General features: G+C 31.9%; 1 protein-coding gene across 3 annotated transcripts in view; it reads right to left on the bottom strand.

The window, feature by feature from the left end:
• Positions 1-24,866, bottom strand: part of LOC138127300 (cyclic nucleotide-gated cation channel subunit A-like) — a 161,458-nt gene that overhangs the window by 54,839 nt on the left and 81,753 nt on the right. The window contains exons 1-2 of one of the 3 annotated variants that reach the window (XM_069043281.1): positions 21,490-21,648; positions 5,303-5,539 (exon numbers count right to left, since the gene is read on the bottom strand). In XM_069043281.1, the coding sequence (XP_068899382.1) occupies positions 5,303-5,539; positions 21,490-21,528 (276 nt within the window). In that variant the 5' untranslated portion in view covers positions 21,529-21,648. Of the gene's footprint in view, positions 1-5,302; positions 5,540-12,088; positions 12,216-21,489; positions 21,649-24,866 lie in introns of those variants that run through there. The other 2 variants (XM_069043273.1, XM_069043264.1) reach the window with 2 other exon arrangements.

Below are 24,866 nucleotides of genomic sequence, written 5' to 3'. Positions count from 1 at the left end.
TATATAGAATATCCGATGGACTCAATAAAATTTACATATTATTAGGCAGGACTACTTTTAGAAGGTTTGGAGTCAACATGGACAAATTGGCAAACATATTTAGGTTTTTTATAAAACAAGATAGAGATTTCTGAAACAACTACCCCTCTACGAAGGTAATTGTTGTACCAACACAATGGGGCTCTAATATTACAATTATTACAATACAATATTACAATACAATAATACAACTTCTCGGTAGATAGGTTTGGTGAACAAGTGATTATAAAAATGGTCCTATAAGTGGGCTCCCACGTTCCCCGGGCCTTACGTCCTGGCTACGCTTCAAATTTTAGAAAACAGAATACGCCAAGCTTTTGAAAGTATTACGCCTGCAATGTTGCTCTCAGAAGTTGAAGATGTGTTGAAGTTGATAGTCTATTAAATAGTCTTTTTTTGTATGTTTTTAACGTTGTAAACTCAGTAAGATTCACTACTTAAGTTTCGATCAACAGTTGAATAAATACTTTTTTGAGTGGTTTAAAAAAATCAACGTTTTTACAAAATCGAATTTGATTATTTTAAAAATTCTTCTAAATAGCTACTAAATTTTTCCATTAAAAATCAAGTGTGTATTTTTCTGTTATTATTTATGACGATTATTTATGAATTAATGATGAAAGTCAACGCAGCATTCTACATTTAAAACAAAAATTGGCTCGAAAAAAATCGAGTAAGCCTTAAAAAACTTACGAAAATTGTGAAGGCGCACTCAGAATTTCGTCAGGTTTCTGAAAATGTAATAACATACAGAGTGTTGAATTGTAATTTCCGGCGAAACAACCGGAAATCTGAAAATATCAGCCGGTATGTCCAAATTTGTGGCATTCTGGGTCTGTAATAACTATGGCGAGTTTTGTTTAATGGCTTGACCAACGGGGTGTAAAATAGTGATCTCGGTCACCACACATATACAGGGTGCGTCTGCTTAAACATTATATTTGAATATCTTCGTTATTTTAAATTGCTGCTTAATGATATTTAGTCTTAATAAAGGCTGCATTGCCCTCTCTACATAGGCACTACAAAAATTAACAAGGATCTTGACAAAAGAAGAATATTCAAGAAAAAAATGAATGAAAAAAAAATATTTTCAGCATTTTCTAACATTATAATTTTTAACATGCACTTCAAAGGTTTCTGTGTAGATTTTCTGCCCAATAATCATCCTAGTGCTTATTATTGACCAATAAATTAATGTTAAATAAAGACAATTTCCAGACTTCATTCACCAGTGTGTATTTACGTAAAAAAGTACTTCACGGCCTACTGATTTACAAAAAAAAAACATAATAGTTCGTAAAATCTTTGAAATAATCTTTTATACAAGATGTTGTTCTCACAGCAAGAGAAAATTAATATTATTTTTACGTATGGAGAGTGTCACCGGTGCTATCGAGCCACAGCAAGAATTCTTCAGGCCCGTCAAGAAAATGATAAATTTTCCGAAATGAATATCAGACAAATTGTAAAGCTGTTTGAAGATACTGGCACTGTTAAAGAATTGCCACGAGTGAAGTATGCACTCCCCAAAAATATTAACTTTCAAAATGCCGTTGTTGATGAGGTAACTGAAAATCCACATACAAACACAAGAGCAGTAGCGGCTACACTGAATGTCTCACAAAGCACGATTATTAGAACTTTAAAGGTTTTGAAATTTCATCTATATAAAATGATCCTGCAACAAGAACTTCATGGCGAAGATTTCCAAAAGCGAACTGAATTTTGCAATTATATTCAAAGACAGAATGGTGTTTATTCTCATATTTTATTCAGTGATGAAGCTACATTCAGGAGTGACTCCATAGTGAATAGGCATAACATGCATTACTGGAGCATTGACAACCCCCATTGGGTTCGTCATGTAGACCATCAAGTTCGATGGTCTATCAACGTTTGGGGTGGAATTATAAGGGAGCATGTTTTGGGTCCTCACTTTTTTGAAGGTCATCTGAACGGCCAAATGTACTTGGAGTTTTTAAGAAATGAATGTACAGATTTAATCGACCAACTCCCTTTAAATGTCGTAAGAAATATATTTCAGCATGACGGCGCACCTGCACATTTTCACAATCAAGTGGTAAACTTTTTAAACCAGGAATTTCCGGAAAATTGGATAGGTCGAGGAAGAGGCCATTTGATCCAGTGGCCACCTCGTTCGCCTGATTTGACACCTCTGGACTTTTTTTTATGGGGTTATGTTAAGGAGAGAGTATTCCAAGAAATACCCACAACAAGAGAAGATATGATGGAACGAATACAACAAGCATTCGCCGCAATCCGAAGAGAGACACTAAGAAATGTGCGGAGGAGTTTTTATTCCAGAATTGAAAGGTGTGTGGAAGTTAATGGTCGAAATTTTGAACATCTTATTTAATTAGTTATAATTATTTTGAGTATATTTTTTAAATTTTCTTTGTGTTACATTGTTGAATTTGTTATTTAGTATTTAAATTATTTATTCACCTTCACCCCCTCTTCAAGCTTGACGTACCCACTTCCATAATAGGCACTTTTATAAATAAAAACAAAAAAATAAGGAGGGTAGCGGGTACCCCATGATTCATTGTTTAAAAAATAAAATTAATAACATTTGAATTCGTTTTATTGAAAACTTATTTTAAAGACTGATCCCTAGGGTTCCTTGAATTTTTATTGTATTTTACCCAACAGTTCAGTAATAAAAGAATCTTAAATAAGATAACAATGTCCCGTCAAATTGACGTATCTAAATTATTTGCTGAAAAATGAGTCAGCTGTGAAACAAATTCGTAACAACTTTTTACGTATAAACTCTGTTTTGAACACAGCTGGAAAATTAGTTCTTTTTAACACTAATTTATTGCGTAGTCATCAGTGAAAGTTTAACAACAATACAGGGAGATACAGAGGCCACAGCTGAATATGTTATACTCCGTAATCTGAGAAAAATCCAAAACAAAAATTTTTTACTGCGGTTATTTTTCAAATAACTCTGTATCTTTGCAGGTTTCGTTAACTTTTGCTAAGCACATGTCAAGAGGTCATTGAAATATATAATATTGCTAAATATTGTTTACCTTAATTTATAATTAAAAAAGATATTCGGATATAAAGTTTTAGTAGACGCACCCTGTATAGCGATATATCTGCATCAAATGCACCCGAGATTGCACATCCTATAGAATAGAATCCACGATGACAATGCATGTAACGAGGGAAAATTTTGAAGCTATTATTATAATTAATTCTTACGGAGACAATATATTGAAAGGCTCCGTCCTATTTTGACAGTGAAACACCTTTGAAAGAGTGTTTACAACTGGTAGATTGAATTTGTGATTGAACGGATTTCACTTGGTGATGATTTTACTTACTCGTATATATCTACATATATAATTATTAGTAGCACCTGGGGCACTGGAAACTCTATTTTTAATAGCTTGCGCAAGGAAAATGTATCGTGGTGGTGTGTCCTATAACCAGTGATACTTACGACAAGATAAATGGTGCAAAGAAAAATATCAAGAAAATATTTATGAGCAGTGCACAATTATAGGATGTGATAAAACGTGGATACTCATACACTTATGTATCTGAACCTGAATCTAAAAGGTAATCGGTTCCTACACAGCCTAATTCAGTTAAATATGAAGCAATTTAAAAGTACATACATACAATGCGTTCGTAAAGTTCGAAATTCGATAAAACTGTAAGTACTAATTTCTGAGAAAAATCCTCGAAGAGATCAACTTTGTTTTCAAAAAGTGCATATTCTTCAGTACTTTACTTATGTTGACAGCTTTCAATCTCCTAATTATGACGTCATCAATATATTTTTTTCTTCTTTTTCTGATAGGCTTTCGTACTAGCTAAGCGATGAATGAAAAAAATTGATAATACCTGTTCACGTTGGATTGAACATTAGTGGTGCAAATCGCACATATTCGGCATTAACCTTCATCTGAGTTGTCCTAGTAACAGGTCAATCATTTGCACCACAGCTGTTCTTCCCAACGTGAACAGGTATCACCTTAGATAACAATTTTTCTGAAAAAATGAGAAATTTTAATTTAAAAATTTTAACTGACCTCAAACAAAAACAATCAAACATCCAAGGTTAACAATAAAATTCAACGCAAATGTTTGTTTAAATTGCCTCCCGTCAACTATTTAGCACTCGCCGACACTTTGTACACTGCGCTCAATAATGTCAGGGCTTATTTGTTCCGTTTCAGCGCGAATTCTCTGCCGCAAGTCTTCTAAATTGTCGGGTCTGTTAAAATAAATAAAATAATTTTAACTAAACCCATAGAGAAAAAATGTTTAAAAAATGTTATGTAAGGTAGGTACCAATTTTTTTTAACTCATCGTTTAGGTAGTACAAAGCTCTACCAGAAAGAGAATAAAAAAGTGGGGGGTCTCATTTAAAAAAATTATTGATAACGTCATAATTGGAAGATGCAAAGCTGTCAACATAAGTAAAGTATGTATTGAGAAATATGCACTTTTTAAAAACAAAATTGACCTCTTCGAGGATTTTTCTCAGAAATTAATACTTACAGTTTTATCTAATTTATTCCGAACTTTATGAACGCATTGTATAATAAAAACAGATGATTGCTACTTTTTTATTCAAAATCTGAAAAAGTTGTAACCATTGCTGTGGGGAAACAATGCACAGTTAATGCAGAATTGTATACAAAAATGTCTCCGAATTTTTTTTTTTTTAATTGCTGCTTACGAAATCTTAAAGGGGAAATTTTATATGACACACTTTATTTCATACTGCTCAACAAATAATACAACAATGATTTGTAATAGACGCAATTCGGAATGTGTTCAATTTTGTTTCATCGAACGCATAAACGTGTCATGTCATACGTGAAAATTTTATCTTTACATTTCAGGTAAATGTAAAGATAAAATTTTAATTCGGAAGAATTGAAACTCGAAGACTTCATTAAAATAATTAGCAAATATGTATATGTTGGGGCTGAATTATAGTTTAATCAATTTCTTTTAAAAATCTTTTGGTGTCTTCGTTAGTTCATTTTAGCTTTTGTTTGTATTAAAAGAGTGAGTACTCGACTGAAATTTCGATAGTTTGAAAACACATTTTCAATTAATTACAACGAAAGTTTCAATATTAGTTCTTTAATTGAATGAATTGCGGTTAACTCAAGAAGTTGATGAATCAAATCGAACAAGTTAAAGACCTATTATATGGCGTACAAAAGGTTAACGACGTAGAGGCAAAGTGACTAAAAAGTTGATAGACCTTATAGTAGGACGGAAGCGCTGGATCAACAACAATCCTACAACCCCAACAACTGGGTTCTGGAGTATCCATCGCATCAGCATTTTCATCCTGGTGACTTTTGTCCACAAACCAATCCGGTGGGTGCGAGTCCCTTCGGGAAAACCGTCGAAAACGGATTGCTGCCTGGAGGGATGCTGCCACTTGTCTTAACCGTCCTCGCACAACCGAAAACAGTCTGTTTTGCGGCACATTTTCCTGAAACAAAACATATATTCACATACCTCCATTACTCTACTGCTTCTTGTCGAGAACATGGTAAAACAATTTAATTATAAAAGTGTGCAATTTAATCAAGTCTGACTTCAGGGGTGGTTCATATCCTTTTTCTCAAGCTGACAAGTTTTGAGGTTGTGTTAAATAAATTTCCTCTTATCTTTCTTGAGTAGTCTTTCCTTAATAAAAATTACAGCTTGGGTTGTGCGAAGCGCTGATTTCAAGTTTATTCAGCAAAAAAGTAATAAAGCCGGTAAAAATTTAAAATAAATTATTAAAAGTCGTTAATCATGTGGAAATATTATATTAAATGAAACTACGAGTACAAATGAGCTTGATGCACTATCATTGCTGCACGTTTTTGTAATTAATTTTATATTTAAATATTATAGTTCTGCAACTTTATTTTTAATGTAAATTAATGTATTTTTTTCTATTTTGTGTTTAGAATATAGTTGCAGAAGGCATCTATTCAAACACGAATTTGAAATTCCGAAACGAGCCGCGTAGCGGCGAGTTGAGGAACAAATGAGTGCTTGAAGGACCTTCAGCAACGAATCTTTTATACTATTTTTTCTATTTTGCCGCTTTATACCATTTTATAAATAAAAAAATAAAAATTTTAAATGTAGGGAATTTTGCGGCGGTTGGTGACATTTTTTATGTGGCATAATTTAGCCGGCTGTGAAAAAAATTAATTTAAAACGTCAGATTTTTTTAATTTTCGCATTTGATGTTTGAAAATGAATGCTGAAGAAAGTTTATCACTAACGCCGCCACAAATTAGGCAAATCGCACAAAAAACGTTAGAAAATTTACTGCCGGAGAAGTCCAAATCCCAGAATGAAAATTAAACGTTTTGTTCATTGTTTTTTATTAATTTGCTTTGTTCTCTGCGAGATTTATTTTTTGACGTCTGTCAGTTGACACTTCACGCTACCAACATCAATACAGTAAATTTTACTAGTCTATTCTAACACGCCAACGACTATTAAAGCACTCAAATGACGTCATTTGGGTGCTAGAATAGACTTTTTTGTAATTTGCCTCCATTTTGATTCTCTAATAGACATATTAACGAACGCGACGTCATCATCTGGGATGTTCTTATAGCCATTATTTCACGGAACATTTAACGAAAATTTTTAGGTTGGCAAAGCTTGATCCGTCATTCGTGTCAGTTTAAATTACAAAATGTGCAAAGAATTATTTATCAGGATTTATCAGGCAACAAATTCGCGACCGTATTTTTGGCAATTTCACGTATTTCAGCGGGCGTACATGAAAGATTATCTTCCATATTCGTGTTTTATGACAGAATTTGGACAAAACAAAAGGCGATTTTGAAGACTTGATCAAATTTTCACTTTTAAAATTAAGACATTACCAACCGCCACAAAAATCCCTAAATTGAGGAAAGTAAACATTTTTGTTTAAAAACGGCTTAAAAAGGGCAAATTACAAAAAAATAGTATAAAAAACTCGTTTCATAAGACCTTGAAGCACTCATTCTTTAAAATAACTCGTGGCTACGCCAATCGTTTTTTAATCTTGAATTCGTGCTTCAAGACTACTGGTCTTATGAAACTTGTCTTTTAATATACTAATTCTAAACGCAAAATAGAAAAAGTCTATTCACGAACACAACTGTCAATGGTAAAAAGTCTACGTTAATCGACAAAATATATAAAAATCATAGCCTACTCTAATTCCGAATTTGTATTAGGTGAACAAAAATATTGGTTTGAAAACATTTGTATAGAATTTCGCTTTTTTATTACATATATTTATTTTTTGTTGCTGCATTTGTCCAGCACTGTAATTTTTATTAATGCATATTACCATTGTGTACTTCAAAATTGTTTGTATGTTTTTTAAATCACTTGTTTGACAGTATTGTTTAACAAGCAAATATACAATTGGGAGTATGTTTGGCACATTTGCTTTGCATTTCAAAATTAAATAAATAAACAACTCTTCTCAATTATTAAGCATTGGTTATTTAGCAATTGTCGTAATGTGGTAAATAATCTGTAGGTAATTGCTGTTCAAAACAATTAGGGAATAATATTAATATCAACAAATTTAATATTAATAAAACACAATAAATAATAAAATAAAAAATCTTCAGGACATATTTAAGATCACAATTTAATTTTATTTCCAATACACACTCTTTGTAAAATATATCTCAACGGATAAATATGTGTTTCAATTTGTCAATACTCGATTTATGTTTTTTGTCTATACTTATGAATCAAACGAAATATTTTTAATAAAGTGTGATCATTTCAAGGTTTCATCTATTTTTTGTTACAGCTAATAAACATGTTTCATGTAATAACTATCAACTCTTAATCCATATGATATCATATTTAGCTTAACGTAAACTGAAATATCCCGTAACTGATGTGAGCAGTGCACAGGCACTTGTGTTATTTACCTCGAAAAGTAGGAAAGATCTGAAAGTTAATGTGAACACAAACATGTCGCTGATTTTTTAATACAATCCGAGCTTAATAAAAGTGCAATTCAAATGCGTTAACACGTTTAAGTGCTTTAAAATCGCGTGTATAATGTTGTTTACGTAATGAAAAAATTGTATCCTGCATCCATATCCCCCGTCGTTTATTTTAAGGGTAGCGCTGGTCTCTTAAAATGCGAATTTTAATATTATATATGGAAGTGACAGTTAACGTCTGAAAGCTCGTTAACGGCTTCAGACGCTTAGCATCTTCAAAACGATCCCAGGTACTTAATATTCAAAGAACGGTTTGCTCTACATTTTAATAAATGTTTATTTACCACATCATGTAAAAAATAAATTTGTGAAAGTTAAATCATATTTAAATTAAATAATTATAGGACTATTACTTGGAAGATCATTTTGAATTGTCTCCGAGGATTTTTTCTTTATTTTTTTTCACATATAAGCTCTATATCAACAAGAAAATATTCGGAAGTTTTCGGGTGTTGTGATGGTAGTTGTAAACTTTCCAACGAAATGATTTCGCCGTACTAAATTTCAGTTTCGTATAAGCTGAAATCGTTTGGGAAAACTAGTTTTTGTTAACGTGACGTCAACAACAATTTCTACTGTAAAAACTCGAAACTTACTGAAAGTTCGCACTATATACAAGCTCTGCAATTACGTTTTGTAAATGGAACTATTAGTTTTTACGAGGGCTACTGACCTCGTTCCATCCAAGATGGATGTTGTTAATTTTCTTGTTATAGTCGAATACGCTTCCGTTTAAAGTAAATCACATTATTGAAGGCAAAACGTGATAAAATTACTTATGACAGGTTTGTTTACATTGTCAAAAATTGTGTAAATTATGTGAAATAAACTACGACAGAAATCGGGCGATTAAATTGACGTTCAAGCTTCTGCGATCAAAATGTATTACTTGTATGTATTTCTTGAACTTTTACCTTAACCATTACATAGATCTTAAAAAGGATCTAAAATGACATTTCACGACCGCGAACAGTTAATCGAGAATGTAGATTTTGCGCACTAGTGCTTTAAAATCATCCAAAAAGCATTTGCCTTTTTGAGCATTCTGAAAATAATTTGACTTAATGATAATGAAATCTGATTTAGTCGAATGTATAGTCTTCAACTTGCGTAATGGCTATTATTCATTTGGATGATTCCATGACTCGTGTTGGAATTTTTATCCTCTTGAATAATAGCCATCATTATACGCTCATTGAAGAATGTACTATTCTTTTCATTCGTTCTTCATATGTTTATAAAATATTGTAAAGTTCCACACATTTTTTCTAAATAAATTTTCTATTGGTTTTAAGTAGGTTTTAATTCAAATTTTAATTACTAACTTATCATTTCATTGCTTTCTGTTGTGTATTATGGCTAACAACTCATTTTTCCCTACCAACAAAATCGTTCGTTTCAGTTTAGTGATAAAGCCAACTGCTTTTTTTTTCAATGTTTCAATTCTTTAGTAGGTTCAGTTTGTCTTTATTTTTGTTTTTATTGTTTTGATGTTAAAACATAGTAGTGGCTATAGAAAACTAAAATTAAATACAAATATGTATAATCTTTAGTTCAGTAATAAGAGAAGTGGGAGATACTTTAAAGAACTGGAACAACCAGAAGTTAATATTCAGGCCTCTCATGCATGGCTTATTCACCCTGAGACGGAGGGTTTTATATTTGCAATACAAGATCGTGTTATAAATACAAGAAATTATAAAAAACACATATGCGGTTTACAATCGATAATTGATAAATGTAGGATTTGCGGAACTGAAGGGGAAACAATTGAACACATCATTTCTTCTTGCACCGTTTTGGCTCAAAGCGAATATAAAAAACGACACGATATATTCGCTAAAATTATACACATGAATTTAGCTGTTAAATTCAATTTATTAAAGAATACACAACCACATTATAGTTATAAACCAGAAAGTTGTTTGGAAAATGACAGTTACAAGTTATATTTTGATAGAACAATTTTAACTGACATTCATATTAAGCATAACAGACCAGACATTATAATTTTAAATAAACAACAAAAGCAAGCATACCTTTTAGATATAGCTGTTCCAAATTCACATAATATAACACAGGCATATAACACAAAAATTAATAAATATTTAGAGCTGTCCGTTGCTATGAGAAATCTTTGGTGTTTAGAAAAAAATTCGATTTTACCACTTGTAATTTCAGCAACGGGAATAGTACCGCAATCTCTTTTTAAAAACTTAAAAATTCTGGATTTAGATAACACATTGGTAGTTGAAATTCAAAAAGGTATATTATTATACTCATGTCACATCGTGAGGAAGTTCCTTAACATTGACACAGAACATAATACACAACAAAGTCAAAATGCGGAAGCAAGACGCCGGTAATTATGTTGATAAGCACTGCACTATTACTTGATAGTAATATCCGTAATAGTGTATGTACTCCGGCAAAATTGCCGTGCCGCCGGGTGGAGGTGGGATACGACAAGAGACAATGATAATATTAGATACCCTTATTCTAGACGTTTTAATTGCACTAATTTCTAAAAAAAAATTAATCATGAAGTACGAGTATGAACTCAGAATAGTGAAGAACTTACTGAGTACATTATTGATCCGGCTTAATAAAAGTTAAAATACTCAAATACCTACTAAACACATTATGTACCTACGAATTACATTATATAAAAAGGGAAGTATTATTAATTTAAATTTCGGAGTTTTTTAAATTAAATTTGTGAAAATAAATTCAGTTTTGGTATGAATAGCACTCCTAATAATACAAAATAGCTATTAAGACAACAAGGGTTTTATAGACGATTTAAAAATCGAGATCGTAGTTTAAATCAGAGCGACCGCAGGGAAATTATTCGAGGCGCGTCACAATACACAAAATGCGGAGGTTGCCGTGAGTACTATGGTAATAATATCAACAAATTTGGAAAAAAACAATTTTCATCGTTGAAATGTGCCAAAACGTTCCGGAAGAAATAAGAAAAAAGGGGCAACTTGTTACCAATGAAGTCTAAAAGTGGATACGAAAAGGTGTATGTTTCGTTTCAAGGCCGGAACAATAAAAAAAGCATCACGGAGGTAACGGAAGATGTCATTTTGGCTTTTTTTGATATGGGGTAAGTGTCTAGAACTTCATTAAAAGTTAATTCACACTACGGCAAGAATCATTTGAAGAAAATGTAAAGATTGCCAGTTTTCGATGGCCGGGCACTTGCATTGGATGAAACAGCAGAAGTTGAAGAAGAAGATGTTAGGAACAAGAGCACGAAGCTAATGTGGCAGTTCCAATTCAATAATTGTACTTTTCACTTTTATGATAATTACTGTAAAAATGATGAATAAAATGTTACTTGAATAATATGTGTGAGCGTATTTTATTACTCTATAAGATACGTTGCTATTGACGACGTGTCTTATAGAGAAAAGCGTATTTTATGGGAAACATAAGGTGTGAGCTCAAATGCACCATGGAAACAGTATAATAAGATATTAGTGTTAGAAAAAAGAAATAAATCAATTTTTTTCACGATCGGGAGTAGAAATCAACTTTTCGGATGTCAACATCGTGACAGAAGTAGAGCATTTTCTCCCTAGGGAGCAAATATTTGCAAATATTTGCTCCCTAGGGAGTTTTCATTTTTTTGACAGTTGTGACAAAAATCTAATGGGAGTTTTTATTTTTTTTGACTGTTGTGACAAAAATCTAATTGTGTTGTCAAGGCAACTACTAATTCCATTAAATTCATCGAAAGATGACAACTCATTTGTCATCATTTTTTTATTCTTAAAATTTGAGATTTTTGTGCTGTTTCTACTCCCTACCGTGAAAAAAATAGTATATATACTTCTGGAGAGAATGCTCATTTTTCCCTCGGTGCTTTGTAGCCCTCGGGCTTCGCCCTCTGGCTACAAACTGCACCTTAGGAAAAATCATGCATTTCTCTCCCTCAATATATAATATACTATTAATAGTGACATTTAATTTAACGTTGCTTTAATTATTGAATGCTTTACCTTTCTGTCTTTAAGAAGTGTCTCGTTAGGCCTAGTGAGTAAACAAAAACTGGCAGATTGATCCATTACACTGCAATGAGAGACCATTACATTTGCTATTATAATTACAACTGAGCATTCTTAATTAGACCTGTTAAATAAATGAAATTACAGGAAATATCGCTTTTACTGATAACGCGAAATAACATTCTTGATAAGGGAAGTTCGATAAAATCAATAAAACTCAACATCATGAACTTGATTTATTGGCATAATTATGAGCTTTTGTCAATATACCTAATGTACCATAGACGTATCGGAATCAATCATTTTTTTCTTGAAAGTTTTATAATTCACGAATACTAATATTTTTAATCGATTCTTAGCTGATGTTAAACTGTCCAATACACTTTTAGAATGTAGCTCACATTTTTCTTGTTCACACCTTATAATTATATAGTTCTGAATTCACGGACTTATTTTGGATATTTTTCACTCCAGCAAGGACTAATTGTCTTTTCTAATCAATAAACAATTTAATGTCCTAATAGATATCTTACCTATACCTACAACAAATACTTAAATTTTACTGATCGTGAGTGAACTAGCGATCACAATTATTTTTTGCTATTAAACTAAGCAAAAATGAATAGGGAATTTTTCCATTGTTGAATTTTTTATAAATACAGTTTAAAATTTATAATGAAATGTGTGTACGTATTAAATTGAATTTGTTTATTGGTTTCAGGAAGCATTTTGGCTGTAGACCAGTTAATTATTATGATAATTAAATTATATTTGATTTTAACCGAAAATAAGTATAAATAAAAAAGCATAATAGAGAGTAGCAGATTCGTATTTGAATTAAATGAAATTTATTTTCATCTTGCAACCGGTAGGGATGAATCCCTTGCGAGTTTCTACTGACAAAGCAAAGTAAAATTGACATAGATGGCTCAAAATTGAATTTAGAGTTGAAGTTTCCTACAGTAAATTATGTGTTTTACTTTAGATTTTACCCTTCGAAATTTTACTAAAAATAAAGTTCAACATTCAGTTTTGCCCCTAATTGGAATAGGTATTGGTGGTTTTGGCTTCTCGTACTAGATTATAATTAAATTAAACATTGTTTTCATGCGTAACGCCGAATTTACAAACACTAAACTTGATTTAACCATTTTACGAAATATTATGTAGAACAACTACGGGGTGATCAAGAAGGACTGTTTAAGTTGCTAACACTGGATCGTATTTTAAATCGTGTAACAGGAGTAACTTCCGGTTGTTGGTGGCTTGTCGTTGTTAATGCTATACCTATATCAGATATTTGTCAAATAAATCAACAAAACATATCCAATTGCAACCCAATTAAAAAAATTTCTTAATTGTATTTCCAACTTAAACAGTCCTTCTTGATCACCTGGTATTATAGCCGTATTTAAGTAATAGTACAACGTGATCAATAATGACTGAATCTGTTGGTAACAATGAAAATTTGAATGATTTTGGTACTACTGTAATGTAAACGCATTTCCGGTTGTCAGCTTTGACAGAGTTGACAGGCGAATTTGACGTTTACCATCAAAGGGTCATTTTTGTAATAGCATAAATATACCCGACATAACCTATTTTTTTTTAAATGTCGTATCAAGTTAAAACATCCGGTCAGTGCCAATTACGAAACAGAAAAACACCAATATTTTTCAATTGCTTCATTGCCAACAGACTCAGTCATTGTTGATCACGCTGTATATTATTACAAGAGCAAATAAAGAAAGTTTTCATCCATGAAAATGAAGGTTGCTGCACGAGCCAGTGCATGTAATCAATAATCATACTATACTTTATCTACGATCAAATATACAAAAAAATTATAAAACTAATTCTTAGTTCAATATTTTTAATTTTTTTGAATTTTAATGTTCGTTTTGTTACCATGCCTACGTTGTTGTATTTGGTTAATTGGTTATGTTGCTGTAGTTACTGCAAACTGTTGCCAACATGGTGCAAAAATAAAAATCCCAATATTTCTAATTTTGATTGATTTTCATGGATAAAAGATCCTGTCAATTTTATCCATGGCTGGGAACCAATAAGAGCTCTCTTTTAGTTTGTTGGTAGATAAAATGACGATTTAGAGTAGAGCTTCCACATCAATAACGTTGCATTTTTCTGATAATCGTAGATAAATAATTATAACTTAAATACTTATACTAGACCCAGAACTCTAACGTTTTATGATAGGCAATACTAATAACGAGGGATTGGTATTTGACACTTCCTAGTGAGAAGACGGGCACTTCGTCTAAGAGAGACTACCTGGTACAGTCTGCCCTTAATAAAGGTCTGTTCATTTATGCTTTTTGTTAAGCTATTTAACTTCATAACGATATTGCCTATCATAAAACGTTATTAGAGTTCTGGGTCCACTATAAATTTTGTGCAGTATCATGGTTAAAGAACATTGTGCTGGCATTACACTGTGAGATCGAAAAAAAATTAGAGTTGGCTGTGGCCAAAAATTTCAGTTGGCAATTCATTAGAATTAATTATCAGATGTCAGTCTTAAAAGTTAGGTTAGTGATTTTGAGAACGTTGAAATCCTGATTTTCATAAAGGTGTGAATTATGTGTGACCTGTCGATTGTAAAAGAATGATGAGGAGCTCCAATTAATTTACGAACTTACGAACTAGATTAAATGTTCGAAATGTCTGCCTTCAGCTTCCAAACATAATGCTACTCTCTTCGCTTCATGTTTTCAAATGACCTTCGCCAAGTCGGAACATCAATTAAATTGCAGTTATCAGTAATTACTTGCATTAATTCGGGAATTGTGCCAGGCCTGTTTTTGAACACGTTGTTTTTCAGGTATGAAAAAACAAAATAATCAAGGTAAGTTGTTGGTGAGTGCCTTGAAAGTCCGGAATGACAGTTACTATTGTAATTAATGACATCTGATGACATTTGAATTAAATTTTTACGTGCTGCCAATTGAAGTGTATTAATCATGGCCATCTCAATTTTTTTTATTTTCGATCGCGCGATATGCAAACAGTAATTTCTTTTGGCTTTATTTGTTAATAACAATAAAAGTATTTGTTTTAACACAAAATAGGCCTCCTAATGATAGGCCCATTTGTTGTAGTTTTAAAAGTATGTAAAGGGCCTTCAAATAAATTTATATTTAGAGCAACCTATGGAAATTCAATTGTTTGCAACATTTTTCCAGCGTAGAAAATGACACAAGAAACGTCTGACATTTTAACGAAATAAAATTAGGTTAGAAAATATTTTTAATTTTTGTAGTGCATTCTCCCTATGCCCCACGGAATATGACAATATGAAATTGGGAAAAAGCTTACTATGTAACCTGTGTAACTCCGGAGAATAATTGATTACCTACAAAAATTACTTTACACTGTTAACAGAATTAGAATGTCGCCTACGCCTACTCTAAATATATATTTATTTGAAGGCCCGATACAACATTTTACCATTTTTCTAGAATCGCACTTATCAAAAAATTGTCCAATCCCTCTTATATGGGTTTGCGTCGTTAAATTCAGATATACAGGGTGTCCCCAAAAGAGAAGACGAGTCCATAACTCCGTTATTTATCGGAAGATTTTAATTATCTGTACACCAAATTAAATGGTTGTTAATAGGCTACAAAATGGCCTAATAAATTCAAGTATAGCCCTATGGGCTTCAAGGGTAAACTGTCAAAAAAAATTTTTTTAAATGGGAATACATATTTTTTTGTACTAATTCTGATAGAGATTTATATTCTGAAAACAACAATGTATCACAAATATACACTTAAATACCAAAAATTCACAAAAAAAAAATGTAAAAAAAAGCTACTATCCTCTATGTTCCATTTTGCGCTAAACATTGGCGGCATATCTGCGCAATCCCACATGTTATTATTTATCATTTGTTTTTCCGGCTACCTTAATTTGGTTATTACACTGTAACGCAGTGCATTTTGATAGCTTTTCGCTTGATGCTCGTCATTTGTTTCAAAAGTTGGTGTTATTTTTTTTAATGTGAAGTTATACTTGTGATACATTGTTGTTTTCAGAATTAAAATCTCTATCAGAATTACTAATAAAAGGTATGTAATCCCATTTGAAAAAATTTTTTTTGACAGTTTACCCTTGAAGCCCATAGGGCTATACTTGAATTTATTAGGCCATTTTGTAGCCCATTAACAACCATTTAATTTGGTGTATAGATAATTAAAATCCTCCCATAAATAAGGGAGCTATGGACTCGTCTTTTTTTTTTGGGGACACTCTGTATTAGCAGAAGGCTATTTAGTACAAGTTTCAAACAACAATTCGGTTACAGTTGGGCTGAAGTTCGACACAGCGAATGCGAAACAAAGCTCGTATAATTTTCCATTTCAGAATTAAATGACGGAACACCTACCACAGAAATTCAGTAGAATGAAATTTATTAAACGTGGAATTTTCATTCAGCAGTACTTATTTTTAAATCCACTTCAATAATCAAGCTGAAGAGTTAGTTATTTTTAAATGAAAACCATTCATGAAATCACAGGGAATGAAGTGATTATTGCAAGGACGTTTTTGTACGAAAACATTTAAATTAAACATTCTGTGCTGAATAATAAATTTGAATACAATTCGTGTGGTTCTTTCTAACCTAGATGGTGAAATGTGGGGTTGAAAAATTGAATTATATAAATAGCAATCTACATAAATTCAAGTTTATTTGCAATTAAGCAGGGAATTTCATTTTGAAATAATTAATAAATGAAGACCGGAAAACAAGTTGAGTAGTCGTAATCAGTGAAACAATTTTATCCACATGTTTTCAAATTATTTGGTCGAAATTTTTTAAATGTTTTCTTTGGTTTACAGGTAATTATTCTGTTTGCAATTCAAACTCCTCCCAATACCTAATACAAACAGTGAATTAAAAAAAATAATTAACTTTTTATCTATATACATATATAAAACTGAACGTCTGTTTGTTTGTTTGTTGGTTGGTTTGTTTGTTTGTTTTGTATACAAATCTACAGTTTTACTCTAACTTTGATGAAATTTTGCACACTTGGCCTTCAAAACAGGGGGAAAATTGCTGTGTACTATAATTTTACAAGAACCAACTCCTACTACCATTTTCAACCTTCTTCAGCTCAGAGTTGGAAATCGGGTTTGCATGATATACAGACTGTTTGATAAAAAACGCCTCAACCCATAACTTTTTTATTTATTATCCGATTTCAATGAACAAAAAAACCGAAGATATGGTTTTTCATGCGCTACGAAGTAGTAGTCAACTTTTTTTTAAATAGACACATGTAGTTTTTTAGGCTCAGTGTGGTAAAGTTTTTTTTTCTGAATCCAACGATGTATTAAAAGTTATCGTTTGGTCCATAGCTGACTGAAAAAAAATAGTTCACAATATGAATACAAAAATTCGGTAAAAATTAGTAAAAAAAAAATTTATACAGGAAATCGATATACATCAGGATATTAAAACCCTAGGATCTTCAGATCACTTGTGAAAATCACGCATATACATTCAGTTTTGCGATCTACAGTGTGGAAACTACTTATGGAATAAATTCAGTAATTTCAAAACTAATGACATCTGGTCGAAATTGCTGAAACAGGTCAATTTTTATTTGTCATAATGCTTATTTTAAGTGGCCTTGCTTGCTCATGACGTCATCCATTTTTGAGTTATGACGTCAATACCATTTTTTTAAATGACAACCATCACTTTTTTCTTCTCTTTCTGGTAGCCCTTCCTACTACCTAAACGATGAATGAAAAAAATTGGTACCTTACATAACATTTTTTTTTTTGAGAAAATGACAAATTTTACTTCAAAAATTTAATTTAAATTTTAAAGCAAAAATTTTAATTGACCTCCAACAAAAACAAACGAACATCTAAGGTTAACATTAAAATGTAACGCAAATGTTGAAATTGTCCCCCCGCCAACCATTTGGCACTCACCGACACTTTGTACACTGCGCTCAATAATGTCAGGGCTGATTAGTTCCATTTTAGCGCAAATTCTCTGCCGTAAATCTTCTAAATTGTTTTTCGAAACAATTTTTGAAGGAAAATTTGTCATTTTCTCAAAAAAATTATGTATTATGAGGTACCATTTTTTTTCGGTCATCGTTTACCCAGTATGAAGGTCCATCAGAAAGAGAGAAAAAAAGTAGGGGTTGTAATTAAAAAAAATGTGTGTGATGTTATTGCTCAAAATGGATGACGTCATGAACAAGTGAAGTTACTTAAAATAAGCACTATGCGAAATAAAAATTGACCTGCTTCAGCGTTTTTGACAAATGTCATTCATTTTGAAATTACTAAATTTATTCCATAAGTAGTTTCCACACTGTATATGTACCACCGGTGGACATTAAAAGCTGGGACAAGATGACAATTGTATAAAGTCAAAAATTACAAAATTTGGTCGGTTACATTTGATTTTTTACGAAAAGGTTATAAAAATTATGACGGGGCGAATGACGTTTATTTATCAAACCATCAAGTTAAAGTTCAGTTTGTTTCACATTGAATGATATTATTTGTTTTCCCAATTAAATAGTTGGTAATTATTCACAGAATCGCTTTTTTGGTGGTCAAAACAGGTAGGTAACAAAAAACATTGAAATTCGACGGGGTAAGAGTTGATCGAAAAGATGTCATGACAATTTGTGTCCACCGATGGTACTTACCTCTGCATGAAGGCAGAAATGCCGTGTACAGTTGAAGCATAAAAGTTGAGTAGGCCACTGATATCAGGAAGAATGTAACGCAAAAAAGGTGCGAAAAGTTTTGTTATCGCGGGTACTAGTACCCTTTTCGTTCATAGTATTCTTACACGTTTTTGCGACTTTGTGTATTGTTTTTTCTATAATTGATTAAAAAATTGATATTCAGGCACAGTTATCTATGCGTGAAGTGGGTCATTTCCTTACATAAATTCGGTACATTGGAATCTCATTTTTACTAAAATGTCACAAAAAAAAAAAAATGTTGAATAGTTTTGCGGATTCTGAGAAAATTATGTAAGTTCACTAATGATCTGAAAAGATTTCGTTGTACATATTTCAGAATCCCAATCAGATCCTGATTGTTCCCAATAAGGAGTGAAACAATAAAAATAAAACAAGTACAGGACGTACTGTGGTTTTATATAACAAAAGAGAGCATTTGGACATGTATCTTCTTATGGTACACAACAAAACTGTCACCTCAAGGTTGCGGATTTCCGACAAATAACAATTTAAATTTTGTTGTCGCTTTATTTTTAGTAACAGAGAAGTATTATCAATTATGTACCAACATTTTTTCACGAAATTAGAAATCAATCTAAAGTAATTAATTTAAATTTAATAAATACATTTAAATTAGATTTTTTGTTCGACGCTGTCAGAATTTGAGAATTTTCTCCTGTGTGAACGGATTTTGATAAATGTCAACTTGTCAAAACGAAACGTCAACCTAATTTTAAAGATTTTAAACGATTTGGAGCCTTTAAGGGGTTCGCCGAACAAAAAAACGTTGTATGTATTCAACTCGTTCGTGTGTAAATTGGGCCTTTTTTGTGGACCTTTAAGTTCGTGTAACACGAACTCGTTAAATAAACTGCTATTCTTGAAAATTTGCATTTTTCTTGTGGTTTGTGATATTATTGAAATTAATATTTTTAAAACGAATAATTTAGATTAGAAATAATAATATAATTTCAGCAATACCATTTATAATTTCAGCAACAGGAATAGTACCCCAATCTCTTTTTAAAAATTTAAAAATTTTGGACTTAGAGAACACATTGGTGGTTGAAATTCAAAAAGGTATATTATTATACTCATGTCACATCGTGAGGAAATTCCTTAACATTGACACAGAACATAAAACACAAAAAAGTCAAAATGGGGAGGCGAGACGCCGGTAATTATGTTGATAAGCACTGCACTATTACTTGATAGTATTATCCGTAATAGTGTATGTACTCCTGCAAAATTGCCGTGCCGCCGGGTGGAGGTGGGATACGTAATATAATCCATTTATTATGTTAAAAATTAATAGCATAAAGCGGAAGTAACCCTTGACTTGATCAGATCAGAATTTATTACATTACTGTTGCACACTGCTTTTATTACTGTTGACGTTAACATGCAAAATAATTTAGAGTAACCCTCATCAGCATCACGTTTAACTTTAGATCGAACAAATGAGTTAACTATTAAAGAATATTTCTACTACTAACGCGTAACTCCCAAAAGTTATTTTTTTGCATTATTTTTCCTGAAAGAGATGGAATATTTACATATTTTTGCAAGTTTACTTTGAATTTGTCTCTAAGAAAAGTTAAATTATTCTAACATTTGCATATCTGCATCTCAAATGATGCTAGACGACACATTTTATAATTTACAATGCGATTAGTTAGTAGTATTAATTTGATTCTCTTATATTCTTTACGAATGAAGTTGACATACATGTACAGTTGCGGAATTAAAATTTCGGGCACTATTTTTCTGTCACTTCAACAAAATCTCTGTAAAGCACCTTCTACTGTCATCATGACTGACATTAAATCATCGCTTTGATATGTTGCCGTTATTATGCCACAAATGACAATTTTTGAATGCCAAAAAGACAAAAACATGACAAGAGTAAAAAATAAGATTATTAACGTAAAGGTTGTTTTAGAGTTTATATCATGACATTGACAATAGTGCCCGAAATTTTAATTCCGCAACTGTACAAGTATGTTATACATATGGGTTGGTGTAAACGGATTAACTTTAAAACTTCACCGTTGTGTCTTACAGAGATGTCATTTATTTTTATATATGTAATATGTAGTAGTTTATTTAACGAGTTCGTGTGTGAGTGGGCTCACTCATGCCAAAAAAAGCCCAATTTACACACGAACGAATTGAATACAAAAAAAAATTTTTCGCCGAACTCCTTAAAACCTCCAAATCCCATAAAATCTTCAAAATTAGCTTGACGTTTCGTTTTGACAAGTTGTGACATTTATCAATATCCGGTCACATAGGAGAAAATTCTCAAATTCTGACAGTGTCGAACAAAAAAAAGTAATCTGATTTAATTTAGTAAGCAACGTAGGTATGTCATTTGGCTAAAAATATCAAAATGACAGTTGATGAATTTAATTTTTGATTTCATTAATCAGGACAGGATAACGTCATTTTAGCATTTTTAGCCAAATTACATAGGTACCTACGTTGATTACTAAATTAAATCACATTATACACGGTATCAAGTGATCTTCGTCATTAGTATTTTTGGTTGTGTACAAAATAAATTCAGAAATAAGCCTTCTGTGACTTGCCCTGTATTTATTTTTTCCCGAAATATTGTCGGTCCAAATAAACTGAGAAAATACGTACCGTGAAGTTGTCAGCAATATTTAATTTAACCGTCACCATTTCATGTTATTTACCGAAAAATAATCTTTTCACGTTTTTTATAAACTACAACTTGAAACTAACACACTGTCACCCGCAGATACATTGTGGTAAAGCCAAAGCTCCGCAAGCGGACCCTGACAAATTTGTATCACGTGCGGGCTAATATATTTCTAATTGCAAACACGTTTTGTTTATGCGACTTTTTAATAGTCTCACGTAGCAGAATTCACTTAATTACATTGGTTTCCATTTCAATACTAGACTCCAATATAGTTTCAAAGTGTTGGATATGCCGAATGTAAGCATGGAGAATATTAATGTCGTCGAGAAGTTGCTGTTTGATATTTCGTAACGACAAAGTTGTTGGTAAATGAATAAATCAACAAATATATTTTCAGCTTATAAAATTACACTGTTTGGTGCGTCTAATTATTGATTCTGTACATTTACAAACAACACACAACAAAGTCAAAATTGAGGAAAACATCTGCCAAAAAGATAAACATGAAATCTATCGTGTGATCAAGAAAATAGAGTTAGCGTTGGAGATGAAACCGCACGGTTTTTCCGACTGATATGCTTAATTGTGGCATCTAAAGTTACGCCATCTGAAGCCTTTAACACAATCAATTGTAGCTGCTAAAAATTGTTATACATAGGACCAGTTTAGAGAAGCGAAATTAAGTTAATCGTATTCAAATGCGAGATTAACACGAGAACACGTGATCAGATTGACCAATCGAAATTTCGGATTCATGGGTTAATCACGCATTAAAATTTAATTCGAACTGGCCCTTAATGTTTTAAACAGATACGTAAAAGCTGCAGTCTTCACAACATATTTTCTGAGATAAACTTAATTTTTTTGTTAGATTCTTGGTAAGTACTTTCGTTGTGGCTTGAATCACGACTAGACACACGTTGTCACGAAACGTTAACAAAGTCGTAACCTTACTTTCTCGCATTCATACTTTTCGGCTGTCGTTTATGCAATACATATTACTACAATTTAATAGAATAAATGTCCTTGTAGTTAAATTTTTTGAAAGTACGCGCGCTTATTTTTAACAATAATAATTATGGTACATACAAGTTTATAAGGAAGCCTTTAAAGCACGCGCGACGAATTTCAGAGCACGACGCGTAACGGAGTGCTTTTAACGTCGCGTCGCAACTTCTTTAAAGGCCCTTACATACGTATATCATACGCTATTTTTTATTATGCCTGCACTACAATCTGAAAATTATAACAAAAAAAGTAAATTGAATAGTTATTTACACTACGAGAGAGGAAGGTGAAAGCTTTTGTTCACGCGAATTGCATGTTCGATGCAATTCAAGTGAACAAAAGCGGCCTTACCCTTGAGTGCTGTATTTGGTTTTGTTCGATACCTGACATACCTAACTTCTTAGAAAATGAGTCTGTAACTTTATATTCAAAATTTTAAATGAAATAAAAATAAAATAAATAAATCACATTTTCGGAGAGATCTGTTGCTATGGAAAAAAATAAAATTCAAAATAAAAAAAGTTTTGTCAAGTCAATAAAGTGATTGTGTACACGTTGTGGAAATGGATGCTTAAGAATTCTATGTTCCTGATCATGTCCTGGAAGAGGCAAATGGTGCCTACGACTAAATCTAAGGACTTAATTTTAGAAAATTGTAATTGAATTGTAACTGAAAATTTTGTTTTTACTAACTATCCCACCTCCACCCGGCGGCACGGCAATTTTGCCGGAGTACATACACTATTACGGATAATACTATCAAGTAATAGTGCAGTGCTTATCAACATAATTACCGGCGTCTCGCCTCCACATTTTGACTTTTTTGTGTTTTATGTTCTGTGTCAATGTTAAGGAATTTCCTCACGATGTGACATGAATATAATAATATACCTTTTTGAATTTCAACCACCAATGTGTTCTTTAAGTCCAAAATTTTTAAATTTTTAAAAAGAGATTGCGGTTCTATTCCTGTTGCTGAAATTATAAATGGTATTAATAATTAATAATAATTAATAATAATTAATTATTATATTATTTATTATACAAGACGATAAAATTGTATTTTATCGTCGTGTATAATATTCTATTTTTTTCTATAGCATTTGTGTTTTATTATTAAAACATTTTTTTCATTGTGGACCGTTCACAATGACGTTATGATGAAAATTAATGTTGCATGATATTGTTAGCGTTAACGTTAGTTCTAGAAATCTTCTGGATTCTTAACGTTACATTCTAACATTAGCCAACGGAAATAATTTATAAAAAGTACTGAAATACATGTAATTAGATCTAACCTTAACATTAACGTTTTAACATCGACGCAACGTTAACGCCATTGTGAAAGAGCTGTTAGAGGGAGAATACATATCAAATGAAAATGATACACTTCAATTAGTTATCAGAGTGAAATTGTCTAACAAAGGTCAAGCTGACGTAATAGATATTTATGCATTAAGGGAAATATGAACATGATTTTTCCCTGTGGTTGACGTGGTTATAAACCGAGGGCAAAAACATTAATTTCTCGCTTATAAGATCTCGTTTGGAATATGGTTCTATAATATGGTCTCCGTATTATGTGACATATATTAACTCTATTGAATCTGTGCAACGCAAATTTCTAAAGTATCTTTCTTTTAAGGAAGACGGAATTTATCCACCGATTGGTGTTGATTATGATTTTTTGTGTTCCAGGTTTAATTTTACCCTACTAAAAGTTAGACGGGTACTTGATACGGTGACCTTCCTCTTTAAATTATTTCAGAATAAACTGGACTGCTCCAGTCTTTTGAGTGATCTGTGCATCAGTGTTCCTCAGATTTTATCAAGATCGCATAGATATTTCCATGTTCTTCGAGCTAATACCTTCGTTCAGAATCTGTTCCATGTTTAACTGTTTTAATGATATTTGTGATCTTCACGCTATGCCACTTCCGAATATACTGGTTGTTATATCATGTAATTTGAATCGATTGCAATGGCTTACTTGATATGGTTTTTATTCAGTGTTATCTCCCCACATGGGACAGCAGTAGTAATTGTAGCTGACTGTTTTAGTCAACTTTTATTTGGACAGTAGTCTGTTAGTTGACTTATTCAATAATAATAATAAAATAATTATAAACATTTTTTTTTAAATAATATCTCCCGTCCTGCATACAATATTTTATTTTTTAGTGTCTGTACTTAAAAGTTAAACTTTCTTAAAAATATTTTGCAGGGAAGATTGCGTAAATATATGGTTGCTATAGTTTGGTTCTCATGAGTTTGTTGTAAACAACGTGGAGAGCGAAAAAATTTGAAATATCCCAAGGGAGTTATGAGTTGTTTTTCATAATGTGGA

The sequence above is a fragment of the Tenebrio molitor genome, chromosome 1, assembly GCF_963966145.1.
Source record: "Tenebrio molitor chromosome 1, icTenMoli1.1, whole genome shotgun sequence".
Taxonomy (NCBI): Eukaryota; Metazoa; Arthropoda; class Insecta; order Coleoptera; family Tenebrionidae; genus Tenebrio; species Tenebrio molitor.
The sequence above is the reverse complement of the archived record's forward strand: the minus strand, read 5'-3'. Positions and strand labels throughout refer to the sequence as shown.